Consider the following 22,838-nt stretch of genomic DNA (forward strand, 5'->3'; position numbering starts at 1 on the left):
AAACATTTTTTTTAAATAAAATATATTTAATTATTATCATGTTGAGTGCTCATGATGTGTATTTGTCTGTGTTCATGTCATCAGACAACTTTGTGAAGGTGATTCCCCCCTTTTATTTTATGTGAATCCTGGGTGTCAAACTCAGGGTGTCAGGCTTGTGTGCAAGAGTCTTGTTCCTCTGACCCCAGTTTCTCATGTTTTGTGAAAATTTGCAATCTTTTTCTTTGCTTATTTACCTTTCTTTACATGCATGCCACATCCATTTTTATTTTTTTTGGTTTTTGCTTTTGTATGTAGTTCTAAAAACATTAATTTTTTAAAATGTAGGTTTTGATATATATGCTCTGGAACTTGCTATGTAGACCAGACTCCTGACCACCACGCCTGGCTACAGTGTTCTGTGGAGCTGAGCTCTCTGTTTCTATAACCACTTTCACTCTCCCAACTCAGGGCCTTTTGTGTCTGGTGAAGCTGGCCTTCGGAGGAGATGGGAAGCATCGTCTAGCATTACAGTCAGTGTCCTGTTTGCAGCAGCTGTGCACAAGCTTAAGAAACAGACTCAACTTTTACAGAGACCCCAACCTTTTCTCCAGTAAACAAGGTACTTTGCTTATCTCTTCACCAGATAGCAATATTCTTTATCTTTTTCTGAGAAATGTCCACCTCACTTGAAAGTTGACTATGTATTCTTTGCCTTTCACAATACACATCCCCACTCCTAAGATGTCATTGACTCTTGAATAGAAGCTAGGCAAATGAGAGAAACACCATGATCCCATTTGTTTTTGCTTTTTTTTTTTTTTTTAAATAAAGCAAAGTTTGAATTACTTAGAAAACCAGTCTCATAAAGAATTCGGTGTGGCCACTAACAGAGAGGCACACACTGAAGGACAGTAGTTGACATCTAAAGGTGAATGCCAGATTAAAGAGATTTTCTTTCACAGTCTTAACAAAGGCTGTATATGTGATGTTGGTAGCTTTTGAAGTTACATTGCTTAAAGGATTTAATAAAATCTTAGATAAAAATGTTTTAGTATGCTTTGTTTTTTTATCTGAAGAACTTTACTAAATGAGTTTATAAAGTAGTTTATGGGTGTTCAGGATAAACTAGGTCAGGAAAGGTCAGTGAAGTGCTAACTATAGGAGGTCAGGGCATTTGTTGTTCATAATTTTCTGGAATTTTCTCAGAAAAAGGAATATGCTCTTTTGCAGGTGGTTTCAATTATTATTATTATTATTATCATTTTTTTTTTTTTTTTTTGGTGATTTTTCAAGACAGGGTTTCTCTGTATAGTCCTGGCTGTCCTGGAACTCACTCTGTAGACCAGGCTGGCCTCGAACTTAGAAATACGCCTGCCTCTGCCTCCCAAGTGCTGGGATTAAAGGCCTGCACCACCACTGCCCAGCTCAAAAATTATTTTTAAAGATTAATTTCTATTTTTAATAATCTGTAGTTGTGTGTCTGTTATGGATATGTGCACATCAGTGCAGGTGCCTGAGGAAGCCTGGTGTTGGATCCTCCAGAACTGAAGTTACAGACGCATGTGAGCCGCCTGCCCTGGGTGCTCTGAGTAAGAGCAAGCTGGCTGCTCTCCCTTCAACAGTCTCCTTTCCTTTTCTGTTGTGTCTCCCCTCTGAGACTTCTGGCTCTTCATCTTAAGGATGACTATAGCAGAAGTCCCATTTGCTGAAGCTTCTTGGTGCTGAATATACTTGCTTAGACATTTACAGAGTGCTTTTCTGTTTATCCGCAGATTCTCAATCATTATGGGCCTGGGGACTAGGATTCAGACTGTTACAGTTCATGTGGGACTTAGGGAATTTTAATGCAAAAAAACATTCTTTTGTTTGAAAAACAGTGATTTGTATTTTACCAAAGCCTTTTTTATCCTTTTTGAGATGTAGCATATGCAGATGTGCTAGCAGCCACAGGCTTTTCAGAGGAAAAAATGCCCCCTGGTGGACAGATGGGATACAGGGTGACCTAGGCAGAATAGTCTCTACAACATGATTTCTGTGTGCTTGTATACCATGCCTTGAAAGTAAATACAAAACTCTAGTCATTTGTTATCCTGTTTTGCAGTCCCTTTTTACTTGGGGGCTTCACTCAAATTCTGCTACTTGAGTATTTGTATTTTATGTTGCAATTACCATAGAATTAGAGGCTATGGGCTCTCGTTAATATTATTAATGGGCTTTCTGCAAATGATCCCAGAGAGCTGTGCCCACTGTTTTAGCATAGAAAGAGTTCTAGTACTTCTTTATCTCCTACTATACAACAGCTGATAGGCTAGCCTCTGGGTAGGTAACACTGACCAAGCAACTCTGTTCTGTGGGCTTATACTTTAGGCGGACAGTTAAAATCAGGGTTGTTTCTGATAAGAAGTGCTCTAAAGAAATCAAAAGGTGACATGACAGAAGAAGCGAATACCACCAAGCGAATACCACTTTCTTTAGATGAATAGTTGCATTCCTACTGAAGAGAGTTACATGAAGAGTGTTTAAGGGGAGTCAGAGCCCAAGGCACCAAGTGGGTGATGGGCTTGAGCAAGGCAAACATGGCCTGGGAGAGCAGGGTGTCTTGAGTCAGGTGCAAGGAAGTGAGGTAAGATAAGAGAGGTTATACAGGTGTGTAGATTGTGGTGGTTTGAATACTGAATACACTTGGCCCATGGGAAGTGGTATTATTAGGAGGTGTGGCCTTGTTGGGGTAGGTATGGCCTTGTTGAAGGGGTTGTGTCTCTGTGTTGGTGGCCTTTGAGGTCTCCTAGGCTTAAGCTCCACTAGAATTCCAGTGTGGAATTTTAGTTTCCTCCTGGCTGCCTGCAGAAGACAGTCTTCTTCTGACTGCTTTCACGTTAAGACAGAACTCTGGGCTCCTCAAGCACCATGTCTGCCTGCATGCTGTCATGCTTCCTCCCATGATGATAATAGAGTGAACCTCTGAAACTGTAAACCAGCCCCAGTTAAATGTTTTATAAGAGTTGCCTTGAGCATGGGAGTCTCTTCATAGCAATGAAACCCTAACTAAGACATAGATCTTTTAAAGCATTTCATAGTTTGTAAAGTACAATGAGAAGTGTGTGGTGTTAATTTTTTCCCCTGGTAAAGTCTGTCAGTGTACCTATCACGTCTTTTTCATTACCTATAGCTGTCTGCAAATACACATGTGAAATGAAGTGCTACTTTCACCATCATGTGTCTTCTCAACAAATGTACATAAGGCAGCTCTGCCTGTCCTGGAACTCATGTAGGTCAGGCTGGCCTCGAGCTCACAGAGATCCTCCTGTTTCTGCCTTCCTAATGCTAGGATTAAAGGTGTAAACCAGCACGCCAGGCTACATGAGCACTTATAACATAAAATATAACTGTGGCTTTTAAAAAGAGTGTAATGTGAGCTGGTTTACAGCTCTCTATCGACAAATTTTGTTATTCTGAAGAGAGGAATTAAGTAATAAATCCCCATTTCTTCTTTTTCTTCACCTACTGATGAGCACTAATCTAATTTTATTGTGAATTTTGTCCATTCTAGATACATACGAGATCATACAAAATTTGCCATTTTTGTTTCTTGCTTATTTTCTTTGTAATAGTTTGAAGCTATGCCTTCCTTATACCATGTGTCTGTATTTTGATTTTCCTATAGCTGAATAATTTTCCATTGTATGTATGTGCCAGATTGTGTTTACTTATTTATCTCTTCTGGGATGTTTATGTTGCGTCTACCTTGAATCATGCATCAGTGAACAGTGTCTTACATGTGTGTATTTGAGTCTGTTGTATATGCAAGAATGAACTAAAGATCATATGCTAGTTCTTTCTTTAACTTTGAAAGGTCTTCAAGCCCCCTTGTTGGTAGCTACAGCATTTTACCTGTCTATTAGCAATGCATAAAACTTCTGCACATTGCAGTTACTCATATGTGCTTCCTCTCATTCTTCATCATAACATTTCACAGGTTCTAAGAGGTTTATCACTCTCCTTTTGATTTGCATCTCTAGACACTAACAATGGATAATGAACTCATTACTGAATTTTTGTGTGTGCTTGTTGTTATTTGTATGTCTACTTAGGAGAAATGGCTATTAAAACCTTTGCCCAGTTTTCACCTGGTTCTTTGTTTACTGTTGACTTTTAGAAGCTATTAATGTATTCAAAATATCAAACCCTTACTAAATACATATTTTGCAAATATTTTGCCACTCTGTATTTTGTTTTATGCTTTCTTATAATATATTTTGATGCACAAAAGTTTTAAATGTGATAAAGTCAGGTTTATCTATTTTCTTTTGTTGTTTATGTTTTGGTTTCCAGATACAAGAATCCATTGCTGTGAGGATTTTCTGTTACTGACTGGGAAGAATATTTATGGTTTTATCTCATATTTAGATTGATGTTTCATTTTATAATAATGTTTGCATGTGGTTCAAAGCAGGAGTGCTTTGAAAGTTCAAAGCTGGGGAGACTTACCCAGTGTTGTTCTGTTTCACAGTCTTAACTGTCACTACCCAGAACTTCTTAAAATCAGGTCAGGCAGGAATATGCTGTGTGGATATTTGGTAGAAAGCGTGATTTTACTCTTTGATTTTTTTTTTCCCTGCAGAAACATTCTGTCTCTTGTTAATTTTTGCTAAAAGTCTGGTAGATATAATTAATCCACATTATCAGAAGTCTGCTTCTATCAGGGGTAATTATATTTCTTTATTTCTCCAGACACAGTCTCCCAGAATTCTTCTTTGTCTTACTGTCATGAAGCAAGAGGTCCTTACCATTCCCCAAACCCATCCCCAGGAAACAGTAGCTCTCGGCCTTCTGTGGTTGGGCGCACAGGCCAGCGACCCCGAGGAGATGGTCAGGACTGGGATGCAGTGTCTTCCAGGTGATTGGCTCCTGTGTCTGTGTGCATTTTATGAGGAGAGAATTGTTCCCCCTGTTGTCTCTTGGATTGTTGCCCTATGTATAGGCCTGTTTAAACCAGTAACTTTCACAGTGAAACTCTGCATTTAGTACACATTCATATGCTCCCTCTCAGTCTCTGACTCTTTCTCTTTATGTATGTTTAACTAAACCATGTTACTCCAATTCACTATTCTGCAATCAATCTGTATTCTCTATTCTTTTCTATTTCTTTGTTCCACTAAGTTATTTTTCAGCTATAGATAGAACATTACACTAATAAAATAATATGTGGGAGGGGGGCTTGGGATAGTGTCTAACATGCCATGCTGCACGTGTGGATGTCAGAGGATAACTTTGTGGATTTGGTTCTCTCCTTCACCCTTTACATGCGCTTTTGGGGTTAACTCAGGTTATCTGGCTCTAATGGTAAGTGCCTTAATCCACTGAGCTGTCTCTCAATTATTATAATTGCTGAATTATGTTGTTAAAATGGCATTTTTATACATATTTTTGTAAGCCTAATCATAATTTAAAGTCCTGTGTATATGGAAATGAATATTGTTTAAATGGGAACTATTTCAAGGGGCAAACATCATTTATCTGTGTGAATACAGATTTTTCATATGTCATGTTTTCTTGAAGGGATGACATTAGATCTATGTTAGCCTATCCTAAGGTAATAAATATTGTAACACAGTAGCCTTTTCTTGCATGTCATCCTAAGCAGTGTTCAATTAGGAAGCCATGTCTTGGCTTGGTTGTTGTTCCTGCTGCCCCACAAGCTCACACATATTTCGCATGGTCATGAGCATGGTGTGAGGACCACATGCTTTACGTTCTTGATTTTCTCCGTCACCTTTAGACAGTTTTACAATAGGACAGGCATTGCTATTGTTGCTATTACTTGCAGCAAAGCCTGCATTTTCAAGGGGTTGAAACCATGACTATTGCTAAGGGTAGAGTAGGGGTTGCCTATGGCAGGAGAACACAATGCTCTTGTGTAGTTGGCTGGTGATGTATAGGTTTTCTTTTACCTTGCTATAAAGCATGCTTTACTATTTTGTTCTTCGTGTATGAACAGCTTCCTCGCGGGGTCTGTCAGCCATTGAAAGAAATCCCTATTTTGGGATGCTTAGAATCTTGAAGCTAATAAATAAGGAATTAGGCATAAAATCTGGGGAGCTTTGAATGTTCACACAGCATGTCTCAGTGATTCAGCTGTATCTGTCCAAAACATAAGTCAGAATTTTGAGGACCCAGAGTAAGAATCTTTTAATGGAGAAAGAATTTTCAAAATCATATGATGTTGAATGTCCTGGTAAGTAACCCATTTCTTATGGTATCTTTCTGAGGCTCATATTGGCTTACTTAGAACATTGGTTGAAAATCATAGAAGCCCTCAGCAGCAACTGTATAAACTGTTTAGTTTTATCCTCGTGATTTGCTCCCATCAGTGCTTTGCTGTGAGCCTGCTTGTTTTTTTGTTTTTTTTTTTTTAAAGAAGTCAGTGGATTATTCCTGCTTCTGTTTTCTGCTATAGAAATTTTCATGTTTCAAAGTCATCAAGGTGAAAAGCAAGGACTAAATGAATGCATGTTTTGCTTCATGTTCCATTTTTCTGTTTTTCTTTTGTGGTGTTGCAGTCTGTAGCCTAGTACATGCTGGGTAAGTGCACTGTCATTGAGCTGCACCTTTAGCTCCTTCATGTATCGTCTGAGGTTCTCTGTATGGAATTTAGTCCAACTTGTCAGACTTCTTACATAAGTCAGAACAATAAATAGTGTGAGCTCTGCTGTGCAGCAGGTAACAGCAAGTCTGCTGTTTGAGTTGCTTTCTTACTCAAGATCTTTCTTTACTTTCCAGTGGAAGTAGTAGTCACACGCATGTGAACTCTAGGATATCTGTGCATTCTCCTTTGGACGTGGCACCCGTGGATCTGCCAGAGCTGGAAGCAGAGGACACACTGGAGCTGCAGTTCCAGCAGCTTAGTCTTCCTCAGTTCTGCATCTCCACCCTGGAGGCAGCAGTTCCTCTGCTGAGAACAGGTTAGCTGTATTGGGAATTCCATTTCTGACACAGTTTGTGTTTGTTTTATGTGCTTTATTTTGTATTAAGGCTTTTAGCATCTATTTTTACTTATCTTTCCTTAGAAATTAGCAAGCCACCTCCCCTTTTTACTTCAATAAATGTGGTGCCATGCTGATATTCAAATAGAGTATCTTCTTCCATTCGTTTGTTGTCATGGGCTTCTTCAGTGTTTTAATTATGAACACTAGCTAAAAATTTAGGTAGAAAAAGTTAAAAAAAAAAGACATTTAAGACCAGCAAAAAAATTCACTTTTGCTTGTCAGTCACAGTTTGAGGTACTCTCTGTTGCTCATACCTTACACTCATGTCTTCTAAAAAAGATTTATTGATATTATGTGTATGAGTGTTTGACTGTTGTACATTGGTATGTGTGCACCATGTGTGTTTAGTCTTCATAGGGACCAGAAAAGGACATCATATCCCCTTGAATGAGTAACAGAGGGTTATGAATTACTATGTGGGTGCTGGGATCTGAACAACCTGGGTCCTTTTCAAGAGCAGCAATTGCTCTTAACTTCTGAGCTATCTCTCTAGCCATATTCATATCTTATAAGGCAGGAAATGATAACCAATCCCCCTACCTAGATTCCTAACCTTTATTACAATATATTTTTCTCTAAAGCAACCCCTACATGTTCTGGATCACATTTTACTCGTATGTGCTAAGTATCCTTTTCCTAAAGCATGGTAGACACAGTTACAGTGTAGCTGGTTTCTGTCAGAGTCTAGGGACGGAGCCCAATGTGGAGTTCCCAGCCTGCTCAGCCATTGCTACTTGATTTCACGAGCATTTTTTTCTGTTTGTCAACAACCCATTTTTCTCCTTCAGCAGTTGCAGTTAGTGTTGTCATGTTTTCAAAGGAGGGAACTAGGGTTTAAAATGATTTTCTGACTTGTTGTCAAGATAGCCAACAGCAGGGACCTGACCAAAAGCACTAAACTTGGAGTCCACACTCCAACATTTTTCAGTGTAAACAAAGTGTTGGAAGCAGTAATGGTTTGTATTCTGTAAGTTTATACTTTCCTCCTCAGTTTTGGGTATTGAAGCAGGTGTTCATGTTTTCTAGGCAAGCACTCACCCCTAAAACTACATCTCTCAGCAGTTGATAAACTTGTCAAGATATTTGATGAAGTGAGTTTTGCCTTTGTCAAAAATCCCATATTAATAGTTGAATGTTTAATTTTTTTGTTTTGTTTTGTCTTGGTTTTTGTCTTCTTGAAGGGGATGGAGAGAAAAATAGAGCAAAGGTATATTTTGGGAAGCTTTTATATCTTCTACCCTCTCCCCTTCCTCCTCCCAGTGGGGTTATGGCTTCCAGGCACGTGAGTGTGCATGCTTTCACATGCTGATGGTGTTATGTGATACAAGAGTGGCACTTTGCATCATCAGGCGGTTCTGTTTATTTGTCTGGTATATTAGGAAGAACAGTTTTAGTCTTAATGAGTTTGCATTTAACCTTTCTTTAATTTGCTGTAAAAAGTCAGATTGATAATTATAAAGTTATATCTTGTACATAAAATTTTTTAAATGTTCCCTTGCCCTTTCACAGTAAATTATTGCATAATTTGTAATTGTTCAGTATTGTAAGAGATGTACAGAGAGCTTGCTCCAGCTGTTCTAATGAAAAAATGAATATAGACTCCTGTGATTCAGGAGTTTGTTTTACTAATAATTCATTAGAAATTAACCTTTAAGATATAAGACAGATCAGTCTTATTTGAAAGTTTGCTTTTCAGAATTTTGGACAATGCTTTTGCTTTCTATCTCAGCAGAGAAAGGAGATTAAGTTTCTTTTAGGGAAGTGTTAGTTTTGTTCTTTTGAGATGGTCTGGTAATTGGCCAAGAACATGTCATGTAACCCAGTGCTGTACCACCATGTGTATCTAGCGCAACATGTTTTGGAATGTTTGTGGATAGTGGCTTTTTGTTTGTTTGTTTGTTTAGACAGTCTCAGGTGTCTCAGTCTGGTCTTAAACTTACTAAACAGCTCAAGATGACTTTAAGCTTCTAATCTTTTTGCCTTCACCTCTTGAGTAATAAGATCAGAAGTGTGCCTTACCATATCTGGTGTAGGCATCTGGAAATGAAACTTAGGGCCTCAAGCAAGCTAAGCAAGCCTTCTAACAGCTTAGTTACACTCTCAGCATTGGATGCGATTTTTTATAATTTCTTCAGTATACAGTACTGTGGATGGACATTTATTCTTTTAGTCACTGTGGTATAGTATTACCTTCTCATGTGACTCTTATGTATGTGTGACTCTATGACAAAGGTTAATACTTCTTGTACTAGAGAGAAGTGACTAGAGGAGCCTGATATGGCTGTCTCCCACAGAGACAGATGTTAGCAGCCAATCATTGGATTGAGCTCAGGTCCCTATCAGAGGAGTTAGAGAAGGGACTGGAGGAGTTGAAGGGGTTTATAACCCCATAGGAAGAACAACAGTATCAACCAACCAGACCCCCCAGAACTCCCAGGGACTAAGCCATCAACAAAAGAGTGCACTAGGTTCCAGCAGCATATGTAGCAGAAAATGGCTTTGTCATGCATCAATGGAAGGAGATGTCCTTGGTCCTATGAAGGCTCGATAGATGCCCCAGTGTAGGGGAATCGAGGGCGGGGAGTGGGAGTGGGTGGGTAGGTAGAGGAATACCCTCATAGAAGCAGGGGGAGGGAGGATGTGATAGGCTGTTTCCTGGGAGGGAGGGAAACCATGAAAGGGGATAACATTTGAAATGTAAATAAAGAAAATATCCAATTAAAAACAAAACAAATCAAAACAGAATGTGTTCTCTAAACTTGCTTGTTTTGTTCCATATAGTATATAACATGGATGGTCTTTTAATTTGAAATTGCTTAAATCTGTTTCAGGTATTTTTAGTCTCTTCGTCTCTTCTCTTCTCTTGTCTTCTCTTGTCTTCTCTTCTTTCTTTCTTTCTTTCTTAAAAAAAAAAAAAAGATTTATTTATATGAGTACACTGTAGCTGTCTTCAGACACACCAGAAGAGGGCAGACAGTGCTCTTAATCACTGAACCATCTCTCCAGACTCTTTTTAGTTATTTCTACTATCAAGTAACTTTGACACTTATGAGCACATTTGGTCCGTTACAGTGAGATTGTGTCTTCCTTATTTATCTCTGTTAGCAGTTTAAAAAAACCAAGGATGGGGAAATAAGAATTTGGAAACATGCCTAGCTAGAGGGTCCAGCTAATTAACTGAAAATCAAGTAACTTTGTTTTCCCTTGTGCTTCTCCCATTTTTATGTCTAGGCAGCAGAGAAATGATAATAAGAGTTCTGGAACTGCTTGCAGAGGACATGCTGCTCATTGGACAAGCAATTTCATCAGAAATCTGGGATGATAACAGCCTCTTTGCTATCAATGTGGTGAGAGTCATTATCTTCTTTAGGGTATAGTAGGTTTTACTTTATGGCAGAATACATGTTGTAGTTGTATGCATCTCTGAGTGAATCTTTTCCTTAGTGGTTTGGTTTACACTAATAGAGACAGGTCTAGACCAGTAAAAGGCCAATGGGTATGGTAGCTGTCATGATACCCCTGCTTCTATAACAGAACTGTGATATCTAATTCATGGGTTTATATTTGCTGTGTTCTGATTTTAAAATTTTCTTGTGCTTTTGCTCAAAGAAATTATTAGTTCATAGCAAGAAGAAAATGATTAACTTGAGTTGTTTGCATATGTACGTTAGCTTGATAATAGCTACACCAGCACAGTGTTTCCCAATCTTTTTGTTTGTTTTTTACTTAGAGTAAATTTAAACCTTAAGACATACAGTTGAAATATTCTTTAATGTTAGTTGAAGGAATTCTCCTTTTCACTTACAATTTCAAGAAACAGTTATACTGTCTCAGGTTATTTTTTAAAAAGAGTAAAATTATAATTCATCAAAATCTAACTGTTTTTCTGTCCATGAAACCTTTTACATTAATGTCATTCTCAGAGGTTTTTCCATCCATTGTTTTGGTTTTAGTAATTTCTTTAGGATTTTCTCTCTATGGAATCATGCTATTTGTGAATAAACAGTGTTATGAATAAAGACAGCTTTATTTCTGTTTTGTCAATTTAGATATCTTCTAACTTATTGTTATTGCCTATTGTTCTGGCTTGAACATGGTGTACAATGAGAGTGGACATGCTGTTAGCCTTGTTCTTCCTCCTATGGAGAAGTGTAGTCAGTCTGTAAGGATTAGATATAATTTGAGCTCTCCAGTTTTGTTAAGCACCCTTATAAAGTTGAGAGGAAGTTTTCAATAGTCCTTAATTTGATTTTTTTTTCCTGAACAGATTTTAGATTTTGTCCTAGCCTTTTCAATGTCTTATAGAGATGATCATTGTTTTTAATAGAAGTTACTCATTTATCTGTTTAGTTTTATGCTTGAGACATTGTCTTGGTAGATATTCCAGGTTGGCCTTGACCACAAGATTTCCTGCTTCAGTCTCCCTAGTGTTGAGATTATGAGTATGCATTCTATGCCTGGCTGGATACTACACTGTGTGTCTTGATTTTTAATGCATTTGTGCTTGTAGAATTAGAATCTGTTCTATCAAGTAGCAAAGGTATTATCAGAGTAGACTCACTTCTTTGGGGCCTATTTAAATTTTGCTAGAAAGGTTTTTAAACACTGGCTTTTAAGTGGAACAGTTTTGCCCTCCAGTGGGCATATGGCAAATACCTGAATCTGACTCTTTCAGCTGCTTGTTGGGTCTCTCAGAGGGTAGTCATTATAGGTCCCTTTTTGTGAGCACTCCATAACCTCAGTAGTAGTGTCAGGCCTTAGGACCTCCTCTTGAGCTGGATCCCACTTTGGGCCTGTTGCTGGACCTTCTTTTCCTCAGACTCCTCTCCATTTCCATCCCTATAATTCTTTCAGACAGGAACAATTATGGGTCAGAGTTGTGACTGTGGAATGGCAACCCCATCCCTGACTTGATGTTCTGTCTTCCTGCTGGAGGTGCGCTCTATAAATTCCCTCTTCCCAATGTAGGGCATTTCATCTAAGATCCCTCAGTGTATCTGTATGTAATTGCAAACTATAAATCTTTTGACATCTCAATGTAGCATAATTCTGTTGTCACTTAGATCTTTTAGTTTGAAATCATCTGATAAACATTTTTCTTGAAAGAGTGACATCTCTTTTGTTAATGTCAATTAGTAATATCTGTACTCTTTGCTTCCCTTTTGACTATCTTGTTAGGGAAGTATTATAATTTATTAGTCATATAAAATATATATTGCTTTAAAGATAACTTACTGCTTTTAGGATAATTTGTTTAGTGTTTTGTAAGTGTTGGGGATCAAGCCCAGGGCCTTGCATGTGCTGGGTATGTTCTTTATACTGAACTGTGCCCACAGCCCATGTGATAACTTGTAGTTACTAAATTTTCTTTGTTAGTGTGACTATGTCGGTCTATATTTAATTAAGATTTGTTTTGGCTGTTAGGGAATGGCTGATATAATCCTTAGGAATAAAAGTCAGATCATAAAAACACAACTAAAATAAAGACAATGTAGATATTTACATAATAAATATTTGTGCATAATATCTACTTGATGCTATAATGAATATTCGAGACAATTAACTTGTTAAGGGAAGAGGGTTATTTTACTCAGGGTGTTGGATTTTACAGATTAATACTAAGTGGACTCAGTGGTGGATAACAGTGGTAGTCTATGTATGATGTCAGTCTGCGTGCTTCATAGTCAAGAAGCACAAAGAAAGGAGAAGAGGCCTCTTCAAATGAGAGCTTCCAGTGACCTAAGGATATTCCACTGGGCTCTACTTCCTGATAGCTTCACCCTGGACACCAAGCCTTTAACATTTAGACTTTGGAGGTCATTAGGTTTCTAACTATAATAGTACTATGTATGCAAATACCTACGGTGTTATCTTTTTAGTGATACATGTATCTTGAAAAGATAAATAAATGACATACAATGGGTATAATATGTTTTTAAGTCCTTCAATTTGTGATAGTAGTTCTTGTTTATTTGTTTTATGTTTTTGAGACAGACTCCCGTATATCCCAGGCTGTCCTCCAGTTTGCTGTGTAGCCAGAGGTGATCTTGAACCTCTGCTCCCCTTGCTTCCACTTTCCACATGCTGAGATCACAGGCATGATCCACCTTGCCAATGCACTAAATTTAGAGCTTCCTGTATGCTGAACAATAATACAACCAACTGAGTTACATCCCTAGTCTCTGATAAAATTATTCTTCATTTTATTTTTTCTTTAAAGTTATACTCCTTCATAGTACTTTAAAAAGGAGATTTTTTTTCCTCCTCACATATTGAAGGTTTTCAGCAAGTGATTTTATCCTTAGAAATGTGAGGAATAGATTATCAGTTGTGTCTTAAATTAACTCGAAAATTCTTGGCCAGAACATTTATCTGAGAAAGTTAGTCATTCACTTTTTACTCTTGGCTGCTGATCTTTTGTGACTCAAAGAAAAAAATTTTTTTAACTGTAAAGGTTAAATCTGTTATATAAGTACCATTTGGTTCATAAGAAATGCTAGGTCAACTATCAGTGCTTGAAATTACATATAATTTACTTAAAAATAAATACCTCCTTGATAAAAGCTATTTTCTTCAGTGTTAAAAGAAGCAAGAAAACTGAAATTTATGTTCCTACTTTGACAAACATTAAGATAAAAGATGGAATGCTGTTAATATATTAAATAAGTAACACAATATATTATCACTTTAGAAATGAAGTACTTGAGGATATATACTCATATTTCTAGATCTAAATAGTTCAGTCATATCTAACATTCTTAACTCAGTTTTGTTAAGCACAGCATAATGAATCTTCCCCTAAATGTGACTACTTTTAGTCACTTGAAGTAAAAAGAAAAAAAATTACTGTTGTTAAAATGAAATTTATTGATAAGCACTTGCCAAGTTCTATTTTCTTAGAGTACCCCATTCTACTTTGCATATAAAAAGAGGTCCTAATTTTTTCCTGTACACATGGCCATCAGGTCAAAGAGCCGGGAGCTGGGCCTTTCTTTAGATGACTCCCAGCTCCCCTTGTCCTTTATTTTGTTCCGGTTTGCTCTGTGTGTTGCTGCTGTCTCTGTAGCTCACCAAGAAGCATCCTTTTTTGTCTCATGATTCACTGCTTCCAAGTTACCAAGCACCTAGCATTGAGTGGCCAGTGTTCTCAGTCTGCAGGTTTTCCATAGCTGTGTTTATGTGTCCTGTGTTGGGAGTGAGACCGCCAAAGTGAGCTGTCATTGTTCTGCTGTACTTTCTGATGGAAGCTGTTCTTCTAAGAACCAACTAGTTTGGAGAGGATGTCAGCATACCCAGAATACATTTTGGTCTATATTGTCATGACTTGGCAAGTCAGTTTCTGTATGCTTTATATCATTCTTTTATGTTACATTTACTTTTCAGTATAAAAGATACAGTTTCCTGGTTCAGTGGTAAGTTACGTGGAAATTTATAATGGTCAAATATTTCTTTTTTAAACAACCTTAGAGAAGAAAGTTGACATAATTTGACAATTTTTTTTTTAGTTAGTTGGTTTCTGTTTTATTATTTAATAAACATTTGGGTCGATTTGAGAATATTTCTATTAAATTACTTCCTCTACCCCATTATATTTGCAATTGTATTTAGCACATACTAAGCTTGGTACACATTTGAAGCAAGGTCCACATGTATCTCTGCTCCAATTTGGAGAATTAGGTAGTGGAAACTGGGAGGAATTTATAACCCTCTGAGCTTTTGTGTTTTATTGTTTTTGTTATTCTTGGTTAGGATTTCTCACTAAATTCTGGTGGCTTCCCTGTACAACGTCAATGCACCTCTGTTCCTTTGTACACTCTGTTATCACAAGATGTTGGCTCTTTTTGCTTCAAGGAGTAAATTTTCGTGTTGGTTTGTTAATGATAGTATTTGTTCTTGATGACATTTGTATATTTACATGCAGAATTGATTGTTTTGTTTATTTTTGTCTTGTTTGAATGCTTTCAGAAAGAGAAACTGCTCCAAGTGTTGGGGTCCCTTGGAGAAACCATGTGCTACCGTAAAACCAGTTTTAGCTTGGAGCAAGCCGAGGCTGTACTAGTGCACCACAGAATGGCCTTTGTCAGCATCTCACTGTTCACGGTTCGACTGTTGCAACTTCTTCTCCCTGTTGAAAAGGTAAGGGAGAGAAGGCTGGGTGCTTACAATTTACTGAAAAATTTAAGTAAGTGACTATTTAATGGTGTAAAGATGTATTCTGCTTTAGAATGTTTTCAAAATGTATATGGAATAGCACTGCGTCCTGCAAGGCTTGACCTTGGAAACCTGACTAGTGTGAAGAGAGAGTGAAGAAAGGACAGACACACAGACTGATGTATAGAAAAGCTGTAGTCATTTAGGCCATTTGCTGTGATGTAGACACACCATGACTGCAGCAGCCAATAAACTAAGTGTATTTATTTTATACATTTGTATCAAGGAGGTGGGTTTAGTGTATACAGCTGAACAAGGAGGTAGATATAGCTAATCTTGATTAGAGGTCTCTGTCTTAGTTACTGTTCTATAGTTGTGAAGAGACATCATGACCAAGGCAGCTTAAATAAGAAAGCATTTAATCTAGGGCTTGCTTACAGTTTCAGCGGGTGAGTCATTGACTGTCATGGTAGAGAGCATGGCAGCAGGCAGGCATGGCAATGGAGAAGTAGCTGAGAGCTTATATCTGATCCACCAACAGCAGTCAGAGAGACAGAGACAGAGACAGACAGAGAAACAGAGACAGAGAGATAGATGGAGAGATAGACAGACTGAACTTGGCTTGGCATGGCATTTTGAAATCTTTGCACCCCACCCCCAGAGGCACACTTCCTTCTACAAGGCCACACCTTCTTATCTTTCTTAAACAGTCCACCAACCTGGATCTATAAGTATATGAGCTTCTGGGGACCATTCTCAGTCCTATCACTACAGTCTCTGTAAGGGAGCAATCTCAGGTTGTAGTCATACTGGAAGAGGAAACCATGCTTGATAATTTCTGGATACACTGCACCAGATCAGAGGAAGGCTTTGCAAGTTCTCTTTGAGTTTCCCCTGGAAAAGGCTTTGCCAGTCTCAGTGTGGTTGAGGCACTGGGGTCCTAGACATGGCTCCGCTCCTGTCAATAATAAATATTCAGGAAGTTATCTGCCCCTCACATTATTTGCCCAAGGCTTCCTCCACTTCTCACAACTCCCTCTTTTTTGTTTCTTAAATGCTTTTGATGCAGCTTGACTTCTGGTTCAGTGGCAGTTCTGTGTGATCTCAAACCAGGCCTCTGGCCTGGGTGATTGATTATCTTGCTAGATACTAGATCCTTCCCTTCCAGCAGGCCCCTTCTCAGGGCTGCTTGCAAGAGCCCTACTACTAACAGCTGCTGCTGGCCTTGTCTACCAAGAGGAAAGACCAGAGTGTTTCCTGAGGTAGTTCCCAGCCTGGAGGCATATGCCTCCTCTGATCCTAGCCTCAAAGACAAGGGCCTAGAGTGGGGAGGAGACTGGCTGGGTTGTCCTGCTTTAGCTCAAGGTCAAGAGCAGCTTGCTGTTGCCAGAGATCAAGCCTGAGCACAAGAGAGCCCACTGCCTCTGACTACTTCTGTACCTGGGAAAGGAAGTCCTAAACATAGATCTTGGTAGGTTAGCTGGAAGCCCAGGGACTATTTCAGTGTAGGAAGATCAACAGTGACTACAAAGTATTTCACTACACCAAACTCAAATTCGTGGAATTCTGAAATCCCTAAAGAAGCCTGATAGTTTGGGAGATGAATATAATCCATTTGGACAGCTCATTCATAAGGAGAACACTGCCAGAAAAATCTCTTTCAGAGTTCTAAAGTACAAACAGAACTGCTTCTTTCTTGGTTCTGCTTGTCCCATTTTTACTCCTAGCACTTAGACATGCACTTCCTTTCACTGCTTCTACCATCCTCCTCCTTCCTCTTTCTTTACATTCTTCTCTCTGACCTGCACAAATCCATCCTGGAGACCTGTTGGGGTGATAAAGGAATAAAGATAGGACAGTTACATGTATAGATAAGCTGGAGACATGATACCAAGAGCAACTTGAAAACTTAATGTGAGGAGGCATGTTTATTTTATATAGCTGAAAAAGGAGGGTTGTTTAGCTGGTCTGGGTGTGATGTCTCTCTGTGGGGATGCAGTCTTAGCTTGTAAGCCATCTTAGCTTAGCTTAGCCATCTGAGAGTAAGCTGTGTTTGCTATTTCCTGCACAATAGACAATCTTTCCTAAATATGCATACTTGGATCTGAAGAAGGTTTTGCTAGTTCTCTGAGCCTGGCTGGGAAGACTGACATTCTCATGGGTCTGTGCCCCTGTCAACAATAGACATTCATTCAGGATTTCATCCCCTTATTTACTCATGGCTTCCTCTGTTCCCCACAGTGTAGTGAATTGAAGAGAGATGTAGCACCTTGAACAATTTTGGCAAATCATTTGATAGAAATGAATTTTTACTTTTGCATATGTTAAATGTATTTGAGCTTTCTACATTCATATATATATTCCTTCATTTGTTTACCTAATCAATAATTAATTCATTCATAGTAGTTGACTAGTAGTATTCTAATACTAGTAGTATTAGAAACTGGATGTAGGACTGAATTAGAACTTGTCTCACAGAACTTAATCTAAAGCTTACTATTACCTAATATATGTATTTACATTTTTGACTTGCATGATTTCATTAAAAAATTTCAATTTGTTTTATGTGTGAGTGTTTTATCTGTATGTGTATATGAGCACCGTGTGTGTGTGTGTCTGGTACCCATGGAGGTCAGCAGAGGATATCAGATTCCTTGAAGTAGGAGGTACAGATAGTTATGAGCTGCCATTCAGGTACTAGGAAATGAACCTTGGTTGGTCCTCTGCAAGAACAAGTGCTCTGGACCAGTGAGACATGTCTTCACCTCCTGGTTTCATTACTTTAATAAGTTTGGGGTTACATGGTCATGCCTTTGATTCTAACTCCTTTTGCCTTATCAAGTTTTACTTCTACTAAGCATGCAGCAGGCCTTATAAATACCTCATATATATAGACACAGACATATACATATGTATACCTATATAATTGCTAGACCTTTAAATTGAATGGGTGTCATTACAGATACACCCATGTTCTTATCTCTGCGAGTAAGGAGCATAGCTCTTGATGCTTATTCCTGGCAAGGTCATCTATTGTTTCTTTACAGATAGATAGAGTTTGTTACTTACCCCTATTTCCCAAATTCCTTGGCATATATAAAACACAGTATTCAGCCTTTCGGAAATTATATCCTGGTTAGCATTTGCTAAGTGTCATCTATTTTCTCTTGCTTGACATTTCAAAACAGGCAAGCAGTGCCTTAGCATCCAGGTGTTGATCAAGTTGTTTTTTTAGTAATGTTCTATTTTTTATACATGCCGTACTTTCAGTTGCATGCTATATACCTTGATACCTTCAGTGATTTATTTATTTATTTATTTATTTATTTATTTATTTTGGTCACACATCTATCTTGAAGATTTTCTTTCATTTTCACCTTTTACCAGCAGTATAATTAGCTGGTATTTTATTTTATCAGCTTACCAAAAGAATTTAAAAAAATTGTATGTTTGGTAGTGTACTGGCTAGTTTTGTGTCAACTTGACACAGGCTGGAGTTATCACAGAGAAAAGAGCTTCAGTTGGGAAAATGCCTTCATGAGATCCAGCTGGAAGGCATTTTCTCAATTAGTGATCAAGGAGGGAAGGACCCCTTGTGGGTAGGACCATCACTGGGCTGGTAGTCTTGGGTTCTATAAGAGCCGGCTGAGCAAGCCAGTAGGAGCAAGCCAGTAAAGAACATCCCTCCATGGCCTCTGTATCAGCAACTCTTCCTGCCCTGTGTGAATTCCAGTCCTGACTTCCTTTGGTGATCAATAGCAATGTGGACATGTAAGCTGAATAAACCCTTTCCTCCCAACTTGCTTCTTGGTCATGATGTTTGTGCAGGAATAGAAACCTTGACTAAGACAGGTAGTATGAAGTATCCTGATATTTAGAAGTTAGAAAGATGACTCAGGGCTTAAAAATGCTTACTTCTTTTACAGCAGAGTTGAGTTGGCTTCCCAGCTCCCATGTTGGGCAACTCACAAGCGTCTATAACTTCAGCTCAAAGGGATATGACTCTACAGGTACCCACATGTGTGTGTGCACTTATGTTTGCACACACAAACACACATGAGTAAAAATAAAATCTTAAAAACACCCAATTAACTTGTATGGTTAATATTTGATACTTGGATGTTTGTTTTAGTGTCTAAGCTATATTGATGGTTTGAGCTAATTATGTGTGTTCAAGTTTTAGCATTTTTTTTATGTCTTTTGAAAGTTCTTTATGTGATTGACATATTTCTTTGCAAAGCTACTTTTCTACCCTTGATATTATTCTTCTGGTATAGTTTTTAGTGCTTTTGTGAAATCTACTTTGCTATTTTACCCAGTCCTTTCTTTTTAAAGTTTTTTTTTTTTAATTTGGAATATAAAATGAGCTCTTAGAGAACACTTTAATATACAAAGAAGAGTAGCAATTTATTTATGACTTCAAATTAGCTTGAGTTTTTTTCATAATCAAATTGAGATTATTTATAAAAATGTGTTTTTATGATTTATTATTATCTAATACACATTTTTTACTTAATTTGGTACTTCATAAATTTTAATGGATACTAATATTTTACCATAAAAATGTTCCATAATTTATAAAGGATTTCTTCTGGAAATTAAGTTGAGGATAATTTTTTCTTAAGTTTTAGGGAGTAATACTATGCCAAGTATTTACTCAAAGTTTAGATCATGTCTGTATTGCAATACTGGATCAAAATGAGCATTTAAAGTATAATTTTATTATAGGTATATTAAAAATATCTTGCAATTCTGCAAGTTTTATCATTTTTACTGGAGAATAGGTGAGAAGAATTGGACATGCAAAATATAATTGTGATCTTATGTGGGAAAATTGTTAAAAAGAAGTACTTTTGAGAAGCTGAAAAATGAAATGTAAATGTTGCTTTTATTCTCCAGGATAATTGTCCTTTCAGAGGCTTACTGCTGAATAAGCTCACCTTTTCTAGTTCTTTCTGAACTCTAGCTGGCTGGTTCAACTCAACTCTTTTGGCTTAAACTAAGCTGACTATTTCAATCTGTGTTTTTCTTTGCTTCTCACTGAATTGCTCTGCTTGGCCTCAAACTGAATCTCTTAATTTATTTGAATCTTTTGGCTCCTTCTTATTTTCTGGCTTCAACTGCCTCTGCTGACCTGCACTGAATGTCATGAACTCACAAATGAACTCAACTCCACTGCACTGCATTGCACTCACTGCATTGTCTCCCAGCTACCCCACCCCCACCCCCTCTTTCTCTCCCTTGCTGCTGCTCTTAAATACCTTCTCTTTCCTGTGCTGTCCTTTTGAAAGTTGGGTGTATCCTATCTCTGACTCATTCTGTCAAATCTTCCTCTAATTCTGTCCCTCAATTAGATGTCACTTTCAAACATGGCCTTCTTCCTTCTGCAAGTGTAGTGGAGTTGAGTCCATTTGTGAGTTCACGACATTCAATGCAGGTCAGCAGAGGCAGTTGAAGCCACAGAATAAGAAGGAGCCAAAAGATTCAAATAAATTGAGAGATTCAGTTTGAGGTCAAGCAGAGCAATTTGGTGAGAATTTTATCTTAAAGTTATGTACCGAGAGTATGTCTTTATTCCAGCTTGATCACATAGTCCTAGGTCTTTGGATATGATCCTTTGCCAGAGCAGCCATGTTGATGGATTAAAATTCCTCTACAGTGGTTGTACGTAGAGCTAGTATTTCTTTTATTTATGGCTAAACACTACTTCTGAAATTATGCACTAATTCAGCAATGATAGCTTAATTAGGCCATTTAAAATATTTCTCTAAATTTGACTGTTAATGATAAAATGTCACACATCATTCATGTACAGGTATTCTATAGTGTAGTTATTATTAAAACAGTTGGCCTACTTTAATGAGAGTGTATCAGTTATGCATTAAAGATATCCTTAGTGTATCAATATTCCATTTGGAAATGAAAACAAAGCAGCATCCTCTTGGATTAGTGTTCCCGAGTGAGTCCAAATTTGAACTCTCCATTGTGTCCTCTGCCTGTTTGTGATTTGTAGTTACTGGTCTATTATCTGTCACCTCTCTGTTGTGTGTGCCGGTATCTTTTGCCTGTGAGTTGTGTCTGTGTCAGATGTTTGTATTTGTGTATGTGTATGTGTGTGTCTATGTCTGATGTTTGTCATGATTGTTCTATAAAAGGCTTTTTTCTTTATTTATTGAACAGTAAAAATAAACAATATGAGAAAGGAATAAGAATTTATTACAAGAGAGTAAGTTACTGACCCTGAATAGCACCTTGACACTGCAAACAGTTGTTATCAATAAACACAGGTTATTTCTAATACCTATATTATGCATTTCAACATATTGGTTGCTTTCATCAAATGATTATCATAGTGTGCATATGTACGTGCATAAACAAACACACACACACCATTCTGGGTCAGGAGAATGCAAAAGTATGTAATTTAAGACTAAAACTCATTTAGCTTACCTTGTACAAGCTGATTGCATGAAAAGTGCAGGGCATAGTAAGGTTGGTTATACTTGTTCAAAGTAGGTTAAACAGGCTGAGTAGGATAGCATGTTGAGTATGCAGTCTTAAATTTTCTCAAGGCACATCATGCACTTGATGGCAAAATCTCTAAAAGTTGAGTTTCTTTAGAGTCAAGAGACATTTTGGAAAAATTGTGTCACCACAGAAGGCATAGGAGAGATCTTAACAGATCTACAGTAGAGAACTACTTTCTGTGCTCTTTTATTACCCTTAGTTATTAACCATCTTTAGTTTTATTTCTAGAATTTTGTGGAGAATATAGTCTCAATTCTATTTTCTATTGATATTTAAGAGCTGCAGTGTATTGCGAGGACATTTTGGAGAAAATTAAGTTTTAAATTTAAAACATACATTTTGCATTGTGAAAAAGTAAAATGTAGAATCCTAGGGACTGGCCTTGGCCCTCATGAACTATCACAAATCTATATGGAATATCTATCTATCTCACAAATATAACTATTTGTGATTCTTAAAGCCATCTACTTGTCTACTCTCCTCAGATTAATGTTTATAGACAAGATCTATCACCTGAACTGAAAACTTGTGCATGTGTATTTGTAGACTGTGTGTATGTATAGTGTATGTATAATATGTCCAGTGTTCTTTTGTTGTTTTGTTAACTTTGAACAAAGATAATTTTTCATTGTTCTTTTTTTCTGAAGATAAATCAGTATCTGTAACTTTTTAGTAGTACATTTGTATGTTCTAATTTACACTTCACTAGATCAGTTTTAGGCATTGTAGGAAATTGTGGTTAATGTGTTTATAGGTTCAATTAATGAAGTACTTTAAAATGGCATCTTAACAGAAATACTGTTCTACTGCTCATTTCTCCGTTGTGTTGAAATGTGAGGTTTTGCCACCCTCTGCCTGTGAAGAGACATCAACAACTGGAAGGCAATGTGAGCCATGTTCAAGGGGTTTTCCTTTGCAATTGATTGTTTTTTTTGTTTTTGTTTTTTGATTGAAAATAACTTTGTAGAGTATTCATATTTGGTTAAAATGTTAGTAATCTCATGAAAATACTTTTGATTGGTAGTGAACTGATTGGGAAATAAAATGAAGGTTATTTTACTTGGGTAAATATTTAGGAGGTGTAGGGGAAGAGTTGAAAATACTAGCCTGAACCAGAAGAAGCAGAACCCA

At 37.5% G+C, this 22,838-nt stretch overlaps 1 protein-coding gene across 2 annotated transcripts in view; it reads left to right on the forward strand.

Moving 5' to 3' along the window:
- Rttn (rotatin) overlaps positions 1–22,838 on the forward strand; it is a 155,401-nt gene that overhangs the window by 7,451 nt on the left and 125,112 nt on the right. For both annotated transcript variants that reach the window (XR_015046039.1, XM_021150514.2), the window contains exons 7-11: positions 451–601; positions 4,714–4,879; positions 6,763–6,944; positions 10,260–10,375; positions 14,994–15,164. Coding sequence is in view for 1 of the 2 variants with exons in the window: in XM_021150514.2 (XP_021006173.1) it covers positions 451–601; positions 4,714–4,879; positions 6,763–6,944; positions 10,260–10,375; positions 14,994–15,164 (786 nt within the window). In the remaining variant the exon portion in view is untranslated. The remainder of the gene's footprint in view (positions 1–450; positions 602–4,713; positions 4,880–6,762; positions 6,945–10,259; positions 10,376–14,993; positions 15,165–22,838) is intronic.

Source organism: Mus caroli, unplaced genomic scaffold (genome assembly GCF_978045245.1).
Source record: "Mus caroli unplaced genomic scaffold, Mus_caroli_1 scaffold_19, whole genome shotgun sequence".
NCBI lineage: Eukaryota > Metazoa > Chordata > Mammalia > Rodentia > Muridae > Mus > Mus caroli.